The 19,742-nt window shown below is 44.3% G+C and overlaps 2 protein-coding genes across 11 annotated transcripts in view; one reads left to right on the forward strand and one right to left on the reverse strand.

Moving 5' to 3' along the window:
- Nucleotides 1-19,742, forward strand: part of LOC127573879 (T-cell-specific guanine nucleotide triphosphate-binding protein 2-like) — a 47,887-nt gene that overhangs the window by 11,765 nt on the left and 16,380 nt on the right. The window contains exon 1 of one of the 7 annotated variants that reach the window (XR_007956833.1): nt 16,721-17,327. The exons of 3 other annotated variants lie outside the window; for them this stretch is intronic. Coding sequence is in view for 1 of the 4 variants with exons in the window: in XM_052022429.1 (XP_051878389.1) it covers nt 17,326-17,327 (2 nt within the window). In the remaining 3 variants the exon portion in view is untranslated. Of the gene's footprint in view, nt 1-16,720; nt 17,328-19,742 lie in introns of those variants that run through there. 3 more of the 7 variants (XR_007956832.1, XM_052022429.1, XM_052022430.1) reach the window with 3 other exon arrangements.
- On the reverse strand, nt 689-12,990 carry LOC127573881 (interferon-inducible GTPase 5-like). 4 transcript variants are annotated; one of them, XM_052022435.1, is made up of 3 exons: nt 12,684-12,990; nt 9,316-9,450; nt 689-4,448 (listed from the first exon to the last, which is right to left on the reverse strand). In XM_052022435.1, exons 2-3 carry the CDS (start codon nt 9,333-9,335, stop codon nt 3,248-3,250), a joined length of 1,221 nt encoding a protein of 406 aa, XP_051878395.1. In that variant the 5' UTR covers nt 9,336-9,450; nt 12,684-12,990; the 3' UTR covers nt 689-3,247. The 4 variants fall into 4 exon arrangements, with proteins under 4 accessions (XP_051878395.1, XP_051878394.1, XP_051878397.1 ...); XM_052022434.1 differs by having other exon boundaries at nt 9,316-9,453; XM_052022437.1 differs by lacking the exon at nt 12,684-12,990 and adding an exon at nt 11,730-12,258.

Here is a 19,742-nt window from a genome sequence, read left to right on the forward strand (position 1 = left end):
ATCAGTCATTGGGCACACCCCCCGGCCTTACTAATGAGGTTTCACAAGTTGATTTTAATCTCTCCAACTTTGCTTCTTTTCCTATCAGCTTTTGCAACTTAATATATGAGCTATTTGATCAAAGTTTCCATAATAACTTGCCGTTACATTTGCAACAAAACTTATGTATAATAACATCGAGCAAAATAAAGACACAAGAGGGTGCAGATGCTGGAAATCAGGCAGCATCTATGGAGGGAAATGGACAGTCAATGGTTCGGGTCAAGACCCTTCATCTGGAGCTGGCCAGCCTGATGGCATAAACATCGATTTCTCTAACTTCTGGTAACCACTCTACTCTGCCCCTTTTCCCTTATCCTCTCGGTCCCCATCACCCCATCTCCTTCCTCTACCCCCACCTTCTCAATCTGCCCATTCCTCCCTCCAGTTCCACTTCTCACCTGCTTCCCTTTATTCCACGGTCCACTGTCCTCTTCTATCAGATTCTGTCTTTAGCCCTTTATTATTTCCACCTCCCAGCTTCTTACATCATTCCCACTCTCCCCGTCCCCCACCTGCCTATCACCGCCCACCCCCGCACCTGGATCCATCTATCACCTGCCAGCTCTTGCTCCACCCCCTCTCCCCATCTTTTATACTGGCTATCTCCCCTTTTTCTTTCCAGTCCTGATGAAGTGTCTCGAACTGAAACATCAACAGTCCATTTCCCTCCATAGATGCCACCTGATCCACTGAGTTCTTCCAGCTTTTCGTCTGATCAAGCAAAATAACACTAGGACAACTTCAGTAATATTAGAAGGTATTTTAATTCCAACAAATCTTTCTCATCATTACTCAAGATTCTTCATATCTAAGATCTGTATTAGTGTTTGATAGACTTGCTTCCAATTCCCAATGAGAGACCTTAATTTTTTTCTGTATGTATTCATCTTTGTGATATTTGCAGGGAATAAGGAAAGTAACAGATTTTCAAACACATTTCCTCTTCATCATTACAGGAATGGTTTCCCACCCAGAGAGAATCGCTCCTATTGGGCACTCTCTGTCAGGCACGCTCGGATGAAGTAGACGAGCTTGAGTTGCATTGATGTTGAATCAATGGAATAAAGGTATTTTGCAGCTAATTAAGAATTCTGGAATTTTGTTCCTCTTGGACAGTAGGTGAAGAAATTACAAGGGATGAAAGCAGGCTGATAGAGATCAATGGTCTGTACAGGTGAGTGGTCTATTGAAGAGATTTCTGAGAGCTGGACTGTATGTGACTTAGTCTGTATAAGAGTGTATATTTAGGAGCAGCAGTCAAGGGACATTCTGAATCATCGATATAATTGTTGGTCTATCGAGAGTCTGTTTCCTATCAGGCATAACATGCTATGTGAGGGATGGTCTTTTGTAGGGAAAACTCTACAAAAGCTCCAGGAAAGCTCAACCCATGGGTAATTTGTATGATTTGTATAATTTGTACCGTCTAATCTCGGCTATCCATATCCAGACAGACAATGTTGGGTGCAGCAATGATTTAAAAGCCAGGACTTTAGTAAGGCGACCTCACACCGTGGGTATTATTGTTTGATAATTGCTCAGCTACATAGCATTGGACAATGGCCCCACTGCTGATGGTTGTTGGGATTGTATTTACTGAGCATGACCAGTCAGGCTGGACTGTTGTCTCCAAGACCCACTGGGAATATAACTGGTACGAATAACACTGGACTGGTACTGCTCAAACTGACACCCTTAATGTCCCTCCTCCTGTAGCACCAAGACAAATACTTTCTCCAAAAAATGACTTGCCTCTCCATTGCCCTTTTTGTGACCTCAGGATTGGGGCTTTACAGATATTGGAAGGTTTTTGCTGTGTTCACAGTTGTGGTGTGGAAAACACAGCCATAACTTTGGTATTGGTATATTATTGTCACTTGCACCGAGGTACAGTGAAAAAATTGTCTTGCATACCATTCACACAGATCAATTCATTACACAGTGTATCGAGGTAGTACAGAGTAAAAACAATAATAGAATACAGAGCAAAGTGTCACAGCTACAGGGAAGTGCATTGCAGGTAGATAATAAGGTGCAAGGTCATAACAAGGTAGATTGTGAGGTCAAGAGTCCATCTCACCATTTAATAGTCTTATAACAGTAGGATAGAAGCTGTCCTTGAGCCTAGTGATATGTGCCCTCAGGCTCCTGTATCTTCTGCCTGATGGGAGAGGGGATAAGAGAGAATGACCCGGGTGGGTGGGGTCTTTGATTATGCTGGCTGCTTCACCAAGGCAGCCAGAGGTATAGACAGAGTCCATGGAGGGGAGGCCGGTTTCCGTGATGCGCTGGGCTGTGTCCATGACTCTTCGCAATTTCTTCCAGTCCCATGCATGGCAGTTGCCATACCGAGCCATGATGCATCCAGATAGCATGCTTTCAGTGGTGCATCGATATAAGTTGGTGAGTGTCAAAGGGGACATGCCAAACTTCTTCAGCCTCCTGAGGAAGTAAAGGTGCTGGTGAGACCAGGACAGGCTATTGGTGATGTTCACTCCAAGGAACTTGAAGCACTCAACCTTCTCGACCTCAGCACCATTGATGTAGACAGGTGCATGTGCACCACTCCCCTTTCGTGAAGTCAAGGACCAGCTCTTTTGTTTTGCTGACATTGAGGGAAAGGTTGTTGTCACGACACCATTGTCACTAAGCTCTCTATCTCCTTCCTGTACTCCGACTCATCGTTATTTGAGATACTGCCTACTACGGTGGTATCATCTGCAAACTTGTAGATGGAGTTAGAGCAGAATCTGGCCATGCAGTCATGAGTGTATAGGGAGTAGAGTAGAGGGCTGAGGACACAGCCTTGTAGGACACCAGTGTTAAGAATAATCGTGCTGGAGTGATATGCACACAGTGGTATCCCATACACCGCAACCTGATAATAACCAGACCATCTGCCACAGTGCTGTTGATTGACAGATGAACATTCCTCAAGCCTCTGGGGATAATATCTTGGCTTTTCTTCAAATTAGGGTCATATGTTATTTATGTCCACCTGTTTCATGTCTCCTTCAACTGAGCAGCATTCCCTCAGTAATGCACAAGTATGTCCCGGAAAATGGATGAGAAATATTTCCAGGAAGGAATGCAACAAGGGGGAATGTTGTCAAAAAGAATTACAGCAAGGTTTGGCATTAGGCTTCTTCAAAATATTAGCCACAGCATGATATGAACTCACTGGATCAATGTCTGTGCAGACCAGTTAATCGATCCCAAACGCAACCTTCACCACCCTCTCTGCACTCTCCGTAAGATCCTTCAGTGCATCGTTCAGTATCTTGTAAGTCATGAGAAATGATGATCCTGCTCCAAAAATGGAACCAATGACAGGGACGAAGTCAAGACCGAGTTCCATGGCTGAAATGGCAACGACTGTGGCACCCCAACCTAACCTCATAATTACATTTTTGTCTATTTTTCCCAGCAGAGGAGGTTTTACTTCTGCCTTCAGCTCTTCCACAGGTTTACCCGTGCTGTTGGCCAATCTTTGAAGAGAAGCATCATCTAGACCCAGGCATTTACGGAAACTGATTATTCCTCCAACCAGTATACTGATATCACAAGCAAGAGAGACACCAGGAACTGGGACCGCTCCCACTGCTCCCGAGAGAGTCGCCAACATCCAGACACGTTTCATCAGCTCCTTGCTTTTCTTCTGAATGATCTCCACACTTCGGTTTGGAAAGGCCAGGACAAAGATACTTTTCTTTGCATTCGGTAGATCATTTTCAAGTGCTTCATTTAACCGAACGAAATCATATCGATCCTGCTCAAAACTGGATATCAGAAATACAGTCGGGGTTGGAATCCCTGCCTCTGCCAACTTTCTGACACAGTCATTCCGAATATATTTCAGTTCCTTTTCTTCATTAATTTCCTTCCCTTCTTTTCTTATTGAATAAAAATCCACGTCAATCTTGGAGCGGACAAAATAGAAATTCTTCCCCAGCCGTTTAATCTCTTTGGCAATTTTTACTTCATTTTCTTTGAATCGACATGCTGAGATTATGATAAAGAAATCATATCTTTCAAATTTCATTTCCTTCAGGTATCTACCTGCTGTAAATTCTGTCGATCCAATCCCTGGCAGATCCCAGTAGCAGACATTGGGCAGATGGGGATGTGGGTACCTGGTTGGCTTCATTGTAGTTTCCCAGGTCCCAACTTCAGCTGCTCCCACATCGGTGCTCCGAAGCCCTCTCATGGCATTAATGAAGGTGGATTTTCCTGTGCCTGTTTCTCCTGTCACTGCAATGTTAAGCTCTGTGTTGTCCAGCTCAGCAACCTTCTTATCTATCAGAGGTTTAACCTTTTCCACTCCACCTGTTACAAAATCAGACTTCAGTTTGTTGAGCTCTTCCTGTGTGAAGAATGTGGGGTTCTCAGACTGAGCTGCTTGTTTGCTGAAAGGAAACATGATCCATTATAGTGTCTAATCAAAACAACTTCCATTTTTACAGTTCCCCATTCTCCTGTCACCCATCTACACCTGGGACAACTTGCAGTGACCAATTAATCTAATAACTAGCACATCTTTGGGATGTGGGTGGTAATCGCAGCATACGGGGGAACCCACATGTCCACAAGCAAGACTTGTAAACTCCATGCTGATAGTACCACAGGTCAGCCTGCAATATGTGTCTCTGGGACTTTGATTATTGGAGATCTATCTATTCAGCCTCATGATATCAATGCAGAAGTTCATCAGGTCAAAGTTGCAGGCCCAAGCAGCATTAACTGCATCATAAATGATCTCCCTTCCTTTATAACGTCAGAAGTTGGATGTTTGCTGATGAGAAAAAGACAAATTCATGCCTGCATGTAACAAGGTGACACAGGGTGGCGGTGTGGCACTGTAAGTAGTGCGGCTGATTAACACCTCCAGTGACCTGGGTCCAATCATGGCCTCTGGTGCTGTCTGTGTATGGAGTTTGCATGTTCTCCCTGTGACCGTCAATTTCCCATGGGTGATCCTGCCACATTCTAAAATTGTGTTGGCTGGTAGGTTAACGGGCCACTGTAAATTGCTCATTGTGCAGGTGGTGGTGGGAGAATTGGAGATTTCATGGGCACGAGGGAGAATAGGTTAGAAGGAAACAAAGAGGGTGCATGGGAAAGGTGGGACTGCTCGGGGGTCCAGTGGAGATTTCATGGGCTGAATAGTTCCAGGTGTTTTAAGGAAAAATAAAAAGTATAAATATAATAATTTGAAGATATGAAAGAGCTGTAAAACATTCAGGTAAGTGATACACAAAGACTAGTTACATGTATGTAACAGAAGTGCCAGTCTGTAACCATCTCCAAAGAGGGAGAGTCTAACTACCTGCTCTTCACATTCAATGACAATACTACTGTTAAATCCCTCACTATTAACCTGAAACCAACTGGACTGGCCATGTGAAAACAGTGGCTTAAAGAGCTGGTCAGGAAAGTCTGAGGCAACGTATCCTACATCGAGTGACTCACCTCCTGATACCCCGAAGCCCTTCCACCACCTGCAAGGCAGAAATGATGAGCATGCTGGATTACCCTCCATTTGCCTGCATTGAAGGCACCTCCAACACTCAGGAAGGTGGACTGATACACCATCCACCACCCTAAGCAGTCACACCCTCCACACCCTAAGCAGTCACACCAATACCACACAGAGGTTTCACTGTGTGCCACATGCACATGTCCTACACTGTTTCTCTTGGCTACTCTGACAGCACCTTCCAGCCCCATGAGAAACAAAGGATTGCAGATGCTGGAATCTAGATGAAAAACACGATGATGCTGGAGGAACTCAGCAGGCCAGGCAGCATCTGTGGAGAAAAGCAGGTGGTCAATGTTTAGGGCCAGGCCCCTGCTGAGTTCCTCCAGCATAATCATGTTTTTCTCCCAACCACATGAACTCCACCAACAAAACAGGGCACAACTAATCAGGGACAATATTGCAGCTACACTCTGATGGGACATAATGGAGAGCTCATCCACTGAGTCTATATGGGTAGAACTCAAAAATAAGAAAGGTGCAATTACTCTGATGGGATTATACTATAGACTACCCAGTCGCCACCAGGACATTGAGGAACAGATATGCAGGCAGATTAGGGAAAGGAGCAAAAACAACTGGGTTGTTGTAGTGGGTGACTTCCCAAGTATAGACTGGGACCTCCTTAGTGCAAGAAGGTTAGATGCGGTAAAATTTGTTAGTTGCATCCAAGAGAGTTTCTTCAAACAGTATGTGGGTAGTCCAAATAGAAGAGGGTCCATATTGGACCTGGTATTGGGAAATGAGCCTCGCTATGTGACTGACCTTTCACTGGGGGAACATTTAAGAAACAGTGATCACAACACCTTAAGTTTTAAGATAGTATGGAGCTTATGGGAAAGCATTAAATTGGAGGAGGGAAATTCTAAGAATTAAGCAACAACGACCAAGTAGAGTTAATTGGGACCAGTTGTTTTTGGGCAAATCCACATCTGACATGTGGAGGTTGTATAGAGACCAACTGCACAGAGTATAGAACCAGTATGTTCCAGTAAGAAAGAAGGATGAGGATGGCAAGGTAAGGGAACATTGGATGATGAGAGAGGTTGCGAATTTAGTCAAGAAGAAAAAGGAAGCATATGTAAGGTTTAAGAAGCTAAAAATCAAACAGGGCCCTTGAGGAATATAAAGAAGCCAGAACAGAACTCAGGAAGAGAATTAAGAGAGCCAGGAGGGGCCATGAAAAGTCCTTGGCATGTAGAATTAAAGAGAATCCCAAGGCATTCTCTACGTACATCAAGTGCAAGAGGATAACTAGGGAAAGGGTAGGACCACTCAAGGATAGACTGAACATATGCTTGGAGATGGAGGATGTGGTAAAGTCCTAAATGAGTACCACACAAAGTGCTGGAGGAACTCAGCAGGTCAGGCAGCATCTATACCTGACCTTCTGAGTTCCGGCATTTGTGTACTGACCTAGATTTCCAGCATCCACAGTCTCTCTTATGTCTCCTAAGTGAGTACTTTGTGTTGGTATTCACCAAGGAGAAGGATATGGAGGATAGTGAGAGCAGCATGGACCATGCTAATATATTAGGGCATTTTGAGATAAAGAAAGGGGTGATGTTGGGTCTCTTGAAGAACGTTCAGGTGGATACATCCCCGGGTTGTTCAGAGAGGCTAGAGATGAGATTGCTGGGGCCTTGACCAAGATCTTTGTGTCCACTCTAGCCACAGGCCAGGTCTCAGAGGACTGGCGAGTAGATAATACTGTTCTTTTGTTCAAGACAGGAAGTAGGGATAATCCTGGAAATGATAGATTGGTGAGTCTCATGTCAGTGGTAGGGAAGCTATTGGAGAGGATTCTTAGGGATAAGATTTATGAACATTTGGAAAAGCATGGCCTAATTAGGACCAGTTAGCATGGCTTTGTGCATGGCAGGTCATATCCAATAACAATCAAGTTTTTTTGAGAGGTGACAAAGGTAATTATTGAAGGTAAAAATGTGGATGTTGTCTGCATGGATTTTAGTAAGGCATTTAACAAGGACCCTCATGGTAGTCTCATCCAGAAGATTAAGATGCATGGGATCCATAGTGACTTGGCAGTTTGGATTCAGAATTGGCTTGCCCATAGAAGACAGAGGGTACTGTTTGATGGGTCACATTCTGGCTGGAGATCTGTGACTAGTGGTGTTCCATAGGGATCTGTACTGGGACGTCTGCTGTATGTGATATGACTCAGGTGAAACAGTGTATGGGGGGGGGGGGGGGGGTTAGTAAGTTTGCTTATGTCACAAAGATTGATGGCATTGTGGATAGTGTAGAAGATTGCCAATGGATACAGTGGGATATGTTATTGGTATTGGTTTATTATTGTCGCTTGTACCGAGGTACAGTGAAAACCTTGTCTTACAAACCGATCGTACAGGTCAATTCATCACACAGTGCAGTTACATTGAGTTAGTACAGAGTGCATTGATGTAGCACAGATAAAAACAATAACAATACAAAGTGTCACAGCTACAGAGAAAGTGCAGTGCAATAAGGTGCAAAGTCACAACAAGGTAGATCGTGAGGTCATAGTCCATCTCATTGTATCAGGGAACCATTCAATATTCTTATCACAGTGGGGTAGAAGCTGTCCTTAAGTCTGGTGGTACGTGCCCTCAGGGTCCTGTATCTTCTACCCGATGGAAGAGCAGAGAAGAGAGATGGCCTTTAATCTGGGCACAAGGGAGTTTAATCTGGGCACAAATGTGAGGTCTTGCACTTTGGCAGATCAAATGTGAAGGGAAAGTGGCAGGACTCTTAACAGCACTGATGTACAGATTGATCTTGGGGTCCAAAGAAGTGGTGGTAAAGAAGGCAAATGACATTCTTGCCTTTATTAGTCGAAGCACTGAGTTCAAGAGTCAGGAAGTTATGTTACAACTTTATAATGATGCAACTCTGGCTAGGCCACATCTGGAGGATTCTGTTCAATTCTGGCCACCCCATTATAGGAAGGATATGGGGACTTTGATGACGGTGCAGAAGAGGTTTACCTGGATGTTGCCTGGATTGGAGAGCATGTGTTATAAGAAGAGGTTGGACAAACCAGGGTTGTTTTCTCTAGAGCAACGGAGACTAGGGGAGACCTGACAGAAGTTTGTAAAATTATGAGAGGCACAGATAGAGTAAACAGCCAGTATCTTTTTCACAGTATCATTATGTCCAATACAAGAGGGCACGTATTTAAGGTGAGGGGGGGAAAGTTCAATGGAGATGTGCAGGGCAAGTTTTTCTTTATATATAGACTGGTAGGTGCCTGGAATGTGCTGCCAGGGGTGGAGGTGACAACAAATATGATAGAGGTGTTGAAGAGCCTCTTCAATTGGCACATGAAATTGCAGAGAATGGAGGGATATGAACCATGTGTGGGCAGAAGGAATTCATTTAATAAGGCAGCATCAGTTTAATTAGTGCCTGTTCCTGAAGGGCCTGTTCCTGTGCTATAATGTTCTATGATCTAATGACAAGACTTTGGTGCAAGGGAACACCACCACCTGCAGCTTCCCCTCCATCATACAGCATACTGACTTGGTATCACTCCTCCTTTATTCTCACTGGTGTATACTCAGGAATTCCAGACCTGACCCCATGATGGGATCAGATTTATCAGGACAGCAGCTGCTTGACAAAGCTGATCCCCGCCGCAAATGAAAATGCTGAGCACTTGACGTGTTCTGCACTAGCAGGTTTTGCTGAGGCAGGATTAGTTGAGGAGACACAACATGCGGCATGTCCTGACCTACCTGGAGCTGGCTCCTCCCATTCTCGATGTCTGTCTCTCGCAGCCCGGACTGCGTGACAATCCAGTGATCCCAGCACTTCACGGGGGAAGAAGTTAGGGGCTCAGGTCTCCTCTTTGTCTTTGTGTAAGTTCTCTCCTTCTGGAAGGAAGTAGAAAGACTGATTGGTGGTTCTTTTTATACCAGAAATGCATTTAATAGTGCTGAGCAAATCACCCTTAATTACTGGAGAATAGTGAAAGAAACCAGAACATAGAACATTTGTCTGTGCTGACCAAATAAACTAATCCCATCTGTCTGCACATGATCCATATCTCTGCATTCCCTGCACATTCATGTGCCTGTCTAAATACCTCTTAAATGTCACTATTGTGTCGACTTCCACCAGCACCCCTGGCAGCACGTTCCAGGCACCTACCACACTCTGTGTGAAAACATCACCCTGCACATCTCCTTTAAACTTCCTCTCTTTCTCGCCTTAAATCTATGCCCTCTAGTATTTGACACTTCTACAATGGGAAAAAAGACTCCTTCTAGTCCATGCCTCTCATAACTTTGTATACTTCCATCAGGTCTCCCCCCAGCCCTTAATGCTCCGGAGAAAACAACCCTCGTTTCTCCAACCTCTCCTTGTAGCACATACCCTTAATCCACACATTAGAGGTTTTTTCGGCACCCTCGCCAAAGCCCTCACATCCTTCCTATAATGGGGCAACCAGAATTCAATGGAATCCTCCAGATGCAGCCTAACTAGAGCTGCATCATATGAAAGCTGCAACAAATCCAACTTTGCCCAATCTCTCCTTACAGCTAAATAGAAAAGACACAACTGCATTGTCTCACCTTGTCTTAGTCAGCCTGAAAGACGAGGTGAGACAATGCAGTTGTGTATTTTCACTCCTCCGCATTTCAGGAAAGAAGGACTTGTATGGAACACAGGATGCACAGAACTGAAGGTGAGTGGAATGGGAAAAAATAAAGTTGTCTGTTGTACACTCTACAGCATCAAATCTGCAAATCTGCCAGCACCTGCAAAATGCCACACTGCTGTCTGAATGGAAGCCCTGTGACAATTACTTTGAACAAAACAGCATTTTCTTCTCGAGTTCCCAAGATTCAGAGGAACTTGTTACATCTATAGGCTGATGATACATCTGTGAGATTGCAACTACAATCAAATAATAGCTTACAGTGACTATTTACATCGTCTCCTCAAAAGAGGGGCACACTTAAATGTAAAACTAAATGAAGAGAAGATAATTTGGCTTTACATCCATAAAACATTGAGAATACAGTGAAACAAAATATAAATATATTCCCAGTCCCAAGAGGCTCCAAGCTCAGCATATTCAAAGATGATCCTCTCATGATCTTCCACAGCTTCTCTGATTTTGGAAGTCTTCCTCTGATTGTAAAGTTATTTATGGCACTCAATTATTTAACAAAGGGAAGAGAAAGAAACTGAAGTTAAGACTGATTACTGTTGTGGGAAACTTTCAGTGTATGACTGCGAATTTGGACACCATGTAGTGATGACCAAAGCATTTGGTCAAACAACAATACTGCACAAGGATTCTGTTACTGGATGAGGAATGAGGAGGCATGGACTGATGATTCAGAAAAATGAATTCAGGTCACACCACAGCAGCAGGAAAATATAACCTTAATTGATTGAGGTGTGGAGAACACAGTCAGCTTGCATAATAGTCATCATTAAATCACCAGATTATCACCAATACTGAGCTGATTCACACTTCGTCCTTCAAGGAAACATGGGGTGGTAGAAAGGCTTTGGGTGTCAGGACTTACCCAGTGCTTCTCATCTGCTTTTCTTGCCAAAGTATTTATAGTATTTATAGAGTCACTGGTACCCACCAAGAGGAGAGTTTGCAATGGTAATGGCACTGAGTGAGAAAGGTTGATGGTTGGGCCTTCCCTAATTGGTAATGGTCATTGCCTAGCATTTCAGTGGCACAAATATTACCAGCTACTGATTTCCATTGACAGAACATTGTTTTGATCTTGCTCAGGCAGGAGATGAGTGAAACATTTGCTGAGAATTTTTGAAACAAAATGAACATCATGCAATCATCAGCAAATGCCTCACTTCGGACTGTAGGATAATAAAACAAGTTGTGCCTGCAGGCAGGAAGACCAAGACAATATGCAGGCATGAGGTGATAGATATCAGACTCCAGTCACAAATGAAAGCAATCATCATCTCCAGCAAGCGAATGCCTGACTGCCTATCCCTTCCCTACCTGACAGGCATCATCATTACTGGTGGCAAATCCCCCATCATCGGCTTGTCGCAGGACTAGAAACCAAACTGGAGCAGGTACAGAAGTACTGTGGCTGTGTGAGCAGGTCGGAGGTTAGATCACCCGGAAGGAAAAGGGCAGCAGGCAGGTACTCACCACCCTTCACAACTTCGCCTGTGTGCCACACTCCAACTCAGTCTAGATTTGCATTGCTGTTCCTCCATTGGGGCAAAATCGTGGAATGCTTCTGACAACACTGGGGGAATACGATCACCTCCAGACTGAGAGCAGTTCCAGAAAGTATCTCACCATATCTTCTTGTGGGCATTTAGGGTTGGAGATTACACCCTGGCCTTGCCAGGAATACCCACATCCCAGAGCTGAATCACAAGAAAGTCTCGGCTTCTGCCCTCCTTCATTTGATTGACAACTGCAAGAGAAACCTTTGAGAAATGGTCTGTGACCATTTTGATAGACAGCTCTGAAGCCAAAGGTTTTCTTCCATGTTTTTAATTGTAGAGTCATATTGTACAGCACAGAAACAGGCCCTTCAACCCACCATGTCTATCCCAACCATCAAGTACTCATGTTCATGGTAAAGTTCCATGCGCTTTACCAGCGCTTGGTCCGTAGATATTATGCCATCTTGATGCAAGTGCTCATCCAGATAATTTGTTTTAAGTTGTCTAAGAGTCTCTGCCTCCACCACCCCCTCAGGCAGTGTGCTCCCGCTTCCAACCACCCCATCTAGTGGATTTTGTTTGCCTCAGCTCTCCTTTACACCTTGGACCTAGGTCCTCTGAATTCACAAGTCTCCGTTATGGGGAAACGTTTCCCAGTATCTAGGCTATCAATGTCCCCCAAAATTCCCCTCAGCTTTCTTATTAAATAAATGTTTAAAATGCTAACGCCCATAAAATGTTGCCCTCGCTCTCTCGGCTGCCATCCAGTCCCTCGGGTGGCCACTGGTCTCAGAATGGCTCCAGTGGGCAGTGTGTTTCCTCTCCAGGGACACCTGGCCACGGTCGGAACCTTGGAGGCTACAGACAGTCGGCTCGGCCCTCCACTCTGTCCCCGCCAGCCCAGAGGTTTGTGTTGATCTACCTTTACCTGGTGTTCAGCAGTTTTGTGGTGATAGCAGCAGTGTTCCCTCGTTTAGCACTCAGAATAATCAGACGGACCGAGAAAAATGAAGCGAAACTTGCAGTAACTTGTTTCTTTCTCTTAGTCACTTTGATCAGTTTGACACAAGTTCTCCGCACTGGTTGCAACACTTCCGGCTTCTCTAAATCGGTTTTGTATTACACTTCGCTCCCAATTCCCGGAATTTCTCCACCCTGTTTTCTTTTATTAGTTTAGAGCAGTTTGTTGTTGATGTTCCAGTTTCGTTTCACCTTCACTGGAACCTCCACAGAACCCCTCTGGGGGTGAAAGACGAGCGGAAAACATGACTGACGTAACACAGCTGACTCAGTTTGTTGTGTGGCAGGCAAAGAAATGTGGGTGAACAGTGAGAGAGAGAGAGAGCTCTGAGAACAGCCATCCTGTAAAAGGGACAGTCTGATAAATTGCAAAAGCATAATCAGACGCTCTGGATAATTAAAGAACCGATGGTTGAGGTAATTGTTAAATGGCTCCAGTTGAGATCCGAAATTAAAGAAAGATGTACCGATAAAGACTGGACTAGGCCAAAATGTCGGAACACTTTCTTCATAGCATGTGGATACAACCACACTTCAAGGACTGTAGCAGTTCAAGAAGGCAGCTCACAAGCACGTTATTCACCTCCTTCCATCTGGCAATTCACTTGTGCCCAGTAAAAAGTTAAATAATCTGTCAGAACCCCGACAATCTTGTGTCCCACCACAGCCTGGACTACATCACATCAGGCCCCGGGGATCTGTCCATCCTTAAGCCTGGAAAGACTACTAATACCTCTTCCTTTTTCAATGATAAAGTTTTCTTGAATTTCACCGCCCTTCCCTGGCTTCTCCAACTGCAGTGTACTTCTCCTTCAATGCCTTTGAATGTTGTTATTTACTCAGATGTGGACCTACCTGCAAGCAGCTGCTCCCAGTAGAGTTTGCCAGGTCCTGTCTTATGATATTGAAATGGACCAACCTGTCGCAGAATAAACTTGATCCAACTGGTGACAACCCTGCGAAGGATCTTGTAAACCAAGTTCAATAGTGATATGGATCACCAATTTCCAATATCCTTCCTCTCCCACTTCTGCTTGTAGATGAGGGTAACAATTCTGGAATGTTGCATGCTAGAATCATAGCACCTTACACTTCCAGCAGATCTGGCACCATTTCGTCACTGTGGAGGGTTCTCAGTGAACAAAAGTCACAAAAACAATCCTCCACCATTTGGTACCTATTGCCAAGCAAACTTTGGATCTCATATATCAACTTGTCCTGGATCTCGCAGGCTCTAGCACCTTTGCCCAGTCTCCCATATGGAACCTTGTTAAAGGCTTTACTGAAATTCATGTAAACTATAAGAACCACACTCACTGATCAATACATTTTGTTATATCTTCAAAAAAATTCAGTCAGATCAGTGAAGCAGGATCTCCCCCTAACAAAACCACTTTGATGCTCTTTAATTTATCCCCACTTTTCAAAGAGTATCATGTCCTTCGGAATATTTTCCAGTAATTTCCCTACCACTGTCACTAGACTCTCAGGCCTATCATTACATGGCTTATCCCAGCTACCCTTCTTGCATAAGGATGGCACATTTGCTGCCATCCAGTCCTCTGGAGCCTCATTTGTGGCCAGTAAAAAATTAAAAATCTCTGTCAGAACCCCAGCAATGTTGTGTCCCACCACTGCCTGGACTACATCATATCAGGCCCTGGGGATTTGTTCACTTTTCAGCCTGCAAAGCCAACTTTTACCTCTTCTCTTTTAATGATAAAGGTTTTCTCAAATTTCACCATTCCTCTCCCTGACTCCTCCAACTGCAACGTCCTCCTCCTTCACTTTGCTCAGGTGTAGACTTACCTGCAAGTAGCTGCTGCCAGTCTAGTTTGCCAGGTTCTGTCTTATGATATTGAAATTGGCCGATCTCCAATTCAGGGCCTTAATTTCTGGACCATCCTTATTCCTTTCCATAAGTACCTTGAAACTTATAGGTTTATGGCCACTGTCTCCAAAATGCACTCCCTGAGTCAAATTATGAAATTCTAAGTGAATGCCTGAGACCCATCCAAACTCCCCAAGCATCAACTCACTGGGACACAACCTTGATTGGAATGGCAATGAGGAAGCATAGAGAAGTGAGAAAGATCGGCTGGTTGAGTAGTGTTGCAACAAAAACCTCACACTCAACATCAGCAAAACCAAAGAATTGATTGTGAACTTTAGGAAGAGGAAGTCAGAAGAACACACACCAGTTTTTATTGAGGGGTCAGCAATGGAAAGGGTGAGCAGCTTCAAGTTCCTGGGCATCAACATCTCAGAGGATCTATCTTGGGCACAACATATTGATGCAATCATGAAGAAGGCTCGCCAGTGGGTCTACTTCATTAGGAGTTTGAGGAGATTTTGTATGTCACCAAAGACTCTTGCAAATTTCTATAGATATACAGTGGAGAGCATTTTGACTGATTGCATCATCGCCTGGTATGGAGGCTTCAATGTGCAGGATCGAAAGATGCTGCAGAGGGTTGTAGATTCAACCAGCTCCATCACAGGCACAGCCCTCCCTGCCATCGAGGACATCTTCAAGAGGTGATGCCGCAAGAAGGCACCATCCATCATTAAGGACCTTCACCACCCGGGATATGCCTTCTTCATCAGGGAGGAGGTAGAGGAGCCTGAAGATCCACACTCAATGTTTCAGGACAGCTTCTTCCCCTCCGCCATCAGATTTATGAATGGTCCATGAAACCATGACCACTAACTCGTTATTCCTCTTTTGCACGACATATTTATTTTTGTTACTTATAGTAAATTTTATGTCTTTATGTCTTACACTGTACTGCTGCTGCAAAACAACAAATTTCATGACATACTGTACATCAGTGATAATAAACCTGATTCTGAACCTGATTCTGATTCTTAATCCACTATAGTCACCGGCACCCAGAAAGAATCATACCAAAATTTCCTTTCTCCTTGCCCCCACCCCACCCCGCCATCATGCCCCTGAATCCTTGCCCCACTCAAATTCCTGAGCAGAAGCTCCTGGCTTTATCACAAGTATAACATACACCTAACCTTGTGAAGGGAAGGAGGAGGTGGGGCCCAAGTGGATCTCGCATTTCTCTTATGGGATCCCTGCTTTTGATTTGCAGCTAACACACACATGAAGGTCACATTTCATTGGAGAGTGGTCCATGTTATATTATGAGTCAGAGCGTCACAGTGAGATACAGTAGGGAAACAGGCTATTCGGCCCACCGAGTCTGTGCCGATCATCAACCACCCATTTACACTAATCCTGCACTCGCTGGGGTCCTAATGCCCGTGGGATAAACTTCCCCATTTTAATTAGTGAGACAAGGCTCTTTTTTACTGGAATTGTCCAGTCAGCAGTCGGCTCCAAAACTGTTCACATTATCTGAGCCACCTCGGGGTCTCCCTGGGATACTATGTGTTTGACTTTTGGCCGAAATATTCGATTAAAAACCCTTTCCCCTTACCAACCAAAGGGAGGCTCGAGAGCTTTTAAAAGGAGCCTGGGAAATGACATGGTCATTGGCGAGGTGGAAAGAAGAAGCAGAAATGCAGCGGGTGGGGAACCTGGATTAGTGGGATCAATGAGGGAGCAGCGAGGAGAAGGTGGGGGAGCAACTACTAGTCACTTATTTCAATAAAACACAGAAAGAGGCCAATCAGTCCATCAGGCCCAAGGTGGCTGTCAGCGGAGCGATCCCATCACTCCCCTTCCACCTCATTCATTCCCGTAATTTACATGCACATTAACACCCCTTTTGGTTCCTTTGCTACTTAGAGTAAAAGCCAATTTACATCAACCAATTAACCTACTTGCATCAGCAGGAAGAGAAACAGAGTTAATGTTTCTGGGCCAAGACCTTTCATCAGAAGGAGGGAAATCTAATTGGTTTTCTGTAGCAGAGAAGACCGGGGTGGGTGGGATAGGGTGGGGATAGAACAAAGCAAATGGGGAATATCTGTGAAAGCATGAGACCAAATGACTTGAAGTGGCAGTTGGAAGCACTTTAGACTTCTTTAAGTGTCACTAATGGATATGCTGTGGGACAGGTCAGATAAAATTAATAAATGGACCCAAAATGATGACAGGCAGAAATAATCAGTTCTGATAAAGACAGAGTATAGAGAGAGAGTTGCCTAAAAGTGGAGAATTCGATATCGAGTCCTCCAGGCTGCAAACTGTCCAGAGAGAAGCTTAGATACTGCTCCTCCAGCTTGCCTCGGGCCTCCTTGTAGCGGTGCAGGAGGCCACAGACTCATAGATCAGAATGGGGATGGGATGAGGAATTAAACTGGTGGGCACCCGGAAGCTCGGGGTCACTTCTGTGTTCAGGTGGATGGGTTATTTGCAAGCTGTTGTATTAGCTTCAACCTTAGCTGCGATAATAGTGTTGCAGTCCCCGCCCCTCTCTCCGAAAAGGTTTCACTTTCGGTTCCGCCTTTTCACCGAAAGTTGCTGCTGTGACCGACCTCTCACGGAAACTCCCTAATCACGAGGATTCGCGGTTCCAACCCGTCCAGATCCACAAGAGAAGCGGAGTGAGCCAGAAAAGTCCCACATAATAATGTGAGTGTCTCAGCCCCAACTCCCGCTTCACTGCTCGGGCCGCTGTTCTCTGAGTTCACAGTCCAAGTGCTGTTGATTTCCGTTTGCTCGGTGATAATGTGATGCCGTTGAAAAGGCAGGTCCGGGTGTGTGTGGTTCACAGTCCCTGAACAGCAGGGACCCAAAGGGAGAATGAGCAGCTTGTGACTCGGGCTGACCCGAAAGGAGCTGTTTGGGTTCTCAGATGTTGACGATATTTATGACCAGTTTGGATGGGAGTTTGAAAGCTACATGTTCATGTATGGGGACGTGGCCCCGCCAGGAGGCAGTGTAGGCAGCACAGCAGCAAGTACACATCACCAAGCGATGTCGCCAGTTTCGAGGAATTGCAAAATCAGAATACAAGGGCGGCAGGCATGAAGTTAATCTGGGATACACGAGTTCAAATCCAACGCCAGCAGCTGGGGAATTCAAATTCATGTAAATAAATAAACCGTGAACGTAAACCAAGCAGTGTCAGAAACGGGGACTGTAGAACTGCTAGATGCTCGAAAAAAGCACTGAGCCCCCTGTAGGAAATCCGCCATCCTCCCTCAGAGCCATATGGTTAGCTCTTGACTGCCCTCCGTTCTGACCGGCCATGACGCTCAGTGCAGTCAGCAAGTAGAGAAGGTCACCGGGTTAGGGTGAGGCGTCCCACGACCAGACAGACACAAAGAATGGATTCCCTCTGGGCTGGTGTGAGGCACCCACTTTGGACCCGGGGAGGACCCTTCCTGAATGGGGAAAACGGGAGAGCCCCACTTCAGGACTCGGGGGGAATAAATGTCACAAAATGGGACAAAACGAATCAAGGAGCATAATGGACGGTTGGTTTTATAACCTGGAATTGGGGGGAATTAAGTTTACACGCCGGTTAAAAAGAACCTTGGTTAGATCAGCCCGAGAAAGCAGCTGTCCGAGAACTCTCTATTGGGTGGAGACATCGGCCTTTCAGAGAGTGGGCTGGAGATGCAAAAGCTTCACACCAATGCTCCAGGGTTTAGAGAGATTGCGCTAACCTGAATCGTATTCCCTGGAGTTCGTTCAGACAGCCGTGTCCAAACTGTTGGAGCCCAAGAGGGGGGTTGGGAGGCCGGATAGGAACCACTCTCGCTGGTTGAGGAGTCTGCGACTGGGATCAGAGTCTCACAGTGAGAGCCCGGCTCTCGCTGTTTGTGGGTGGAGGTTTGGAGAGACTTGTACACCCAGATATCGGGGGCAGTGCGGATCTTTCTTTGACCTGTTGTTCATTGTAGCTTTGAGATCAGTTACTTTGAGCCCTTTGCTCTTTGATTTGGCCTTTGAACCTTTGGCTATTTCTCTCCGAGAATCTAGAGATATCGTTGGTATCTCCAGAAGAGGTATTAACCATAAAGTTTCGTTATATGCTGATGATTTATTACTTTTTTTCTCTAAGGTTGAAGCCTCCTTACCTCCTATGCTTTCTTTACTTTCTTGTTTTAGTCAGTTTTCAGGATGCAAATTGAACTTACACAAAAGTGAACTTTTTCCTTTGAATAACCTGGTACCACTTGATATTAACATTCCTTTTACAATTGTAAGAAATCATTTTATCTATCTGAGGGTATCAATTACTAAAAACTATAAACATTTATTTAAAGAAAATTTTCTCACCTTACTGTATTATGTGAAAAGGGTTTTATCAGGTTGGTCACCACTTTCTATATCATTGATTGTCCGAATTAATTCTATTAAAATGAATATTTTACCTAAATTCATATATCTATTTCAGGCTTTACCTGTTTTTATTCCTAAGTCTTTCTTTGACTCTTTTGATTTAATTATATCTTCCAACATATGGAAAAACAAACATCCTAGACTAAATAAAGTTCACCTTCAGAAGGTTAAAAAGAACGGAGATTTAGCCTTACCTAATTTTAGGTTTTATTACTGGGCAGTAATCTTACAAAATAATACAAAGTCTTACATTTTGGTTACATTACATTAATCAAGAAGCTTGTCCAGTATGGGTTTCTTCGGAAGCTAACTCTGTTAAAAATTTTTCTATCATTTCTCTGCTTGGTTCTTCACTTCCAATATCATTAAATAAACTAACATAATTTAGTAGTTAAACACGCTTTGAGGATTTGGTTACAATTTAGAAAATATTTTGGTTTATTGAGTTTTTCTTTGTCCAGTCCCATTTTCTTTAATTACTTTTTTAAACCTTCTATGACTGATGTATTTTTTAAAGAGTGGGACAAATCGGGTATTACTTGTTTTCAGGATCTGTTTGTTGGAGGAAACGTTTCTTCATTCAAACAATTGTCTACCAAGTATAATTTACCAAAGACTCATTTTTTCCCATATTTACAAATTAGAGACTTTCTTCAATCTCAACTACATTCTTTTCCTATGAGTCCTGACAAAAAT

This window comes from Pristis pectinata, chromosome 8 (assembly GCF_009764475.1).
Source record: "Pristis pectinata isolate sPriPec2 chromosome 8, sPriPec2.1.pri, whole genome shotgun sequence".
Lineage (NCBI taxonomy): Eukaryota > Metazoa > Chordata > Chondrichthyes > Rhinopristiformes > Pristidae > Pristis > Pristis pectinata.

Excerpts from the sequence above, each read along its gene's own strand:
- LOC127573881 (XM_052022435.1), bottom strand. The coding sequence starts at position 9,335 with ATGGGAGGAGCCAGCTCCAG. Across the intron at positions 4,449-9,315 it reads ATGGGAGGAGCCAGCTCCAG|CAAACAAGCAGCTCAGTCTG; the intron begins GTAGGTCAGGAC and ends GTTTCCTTTCAG.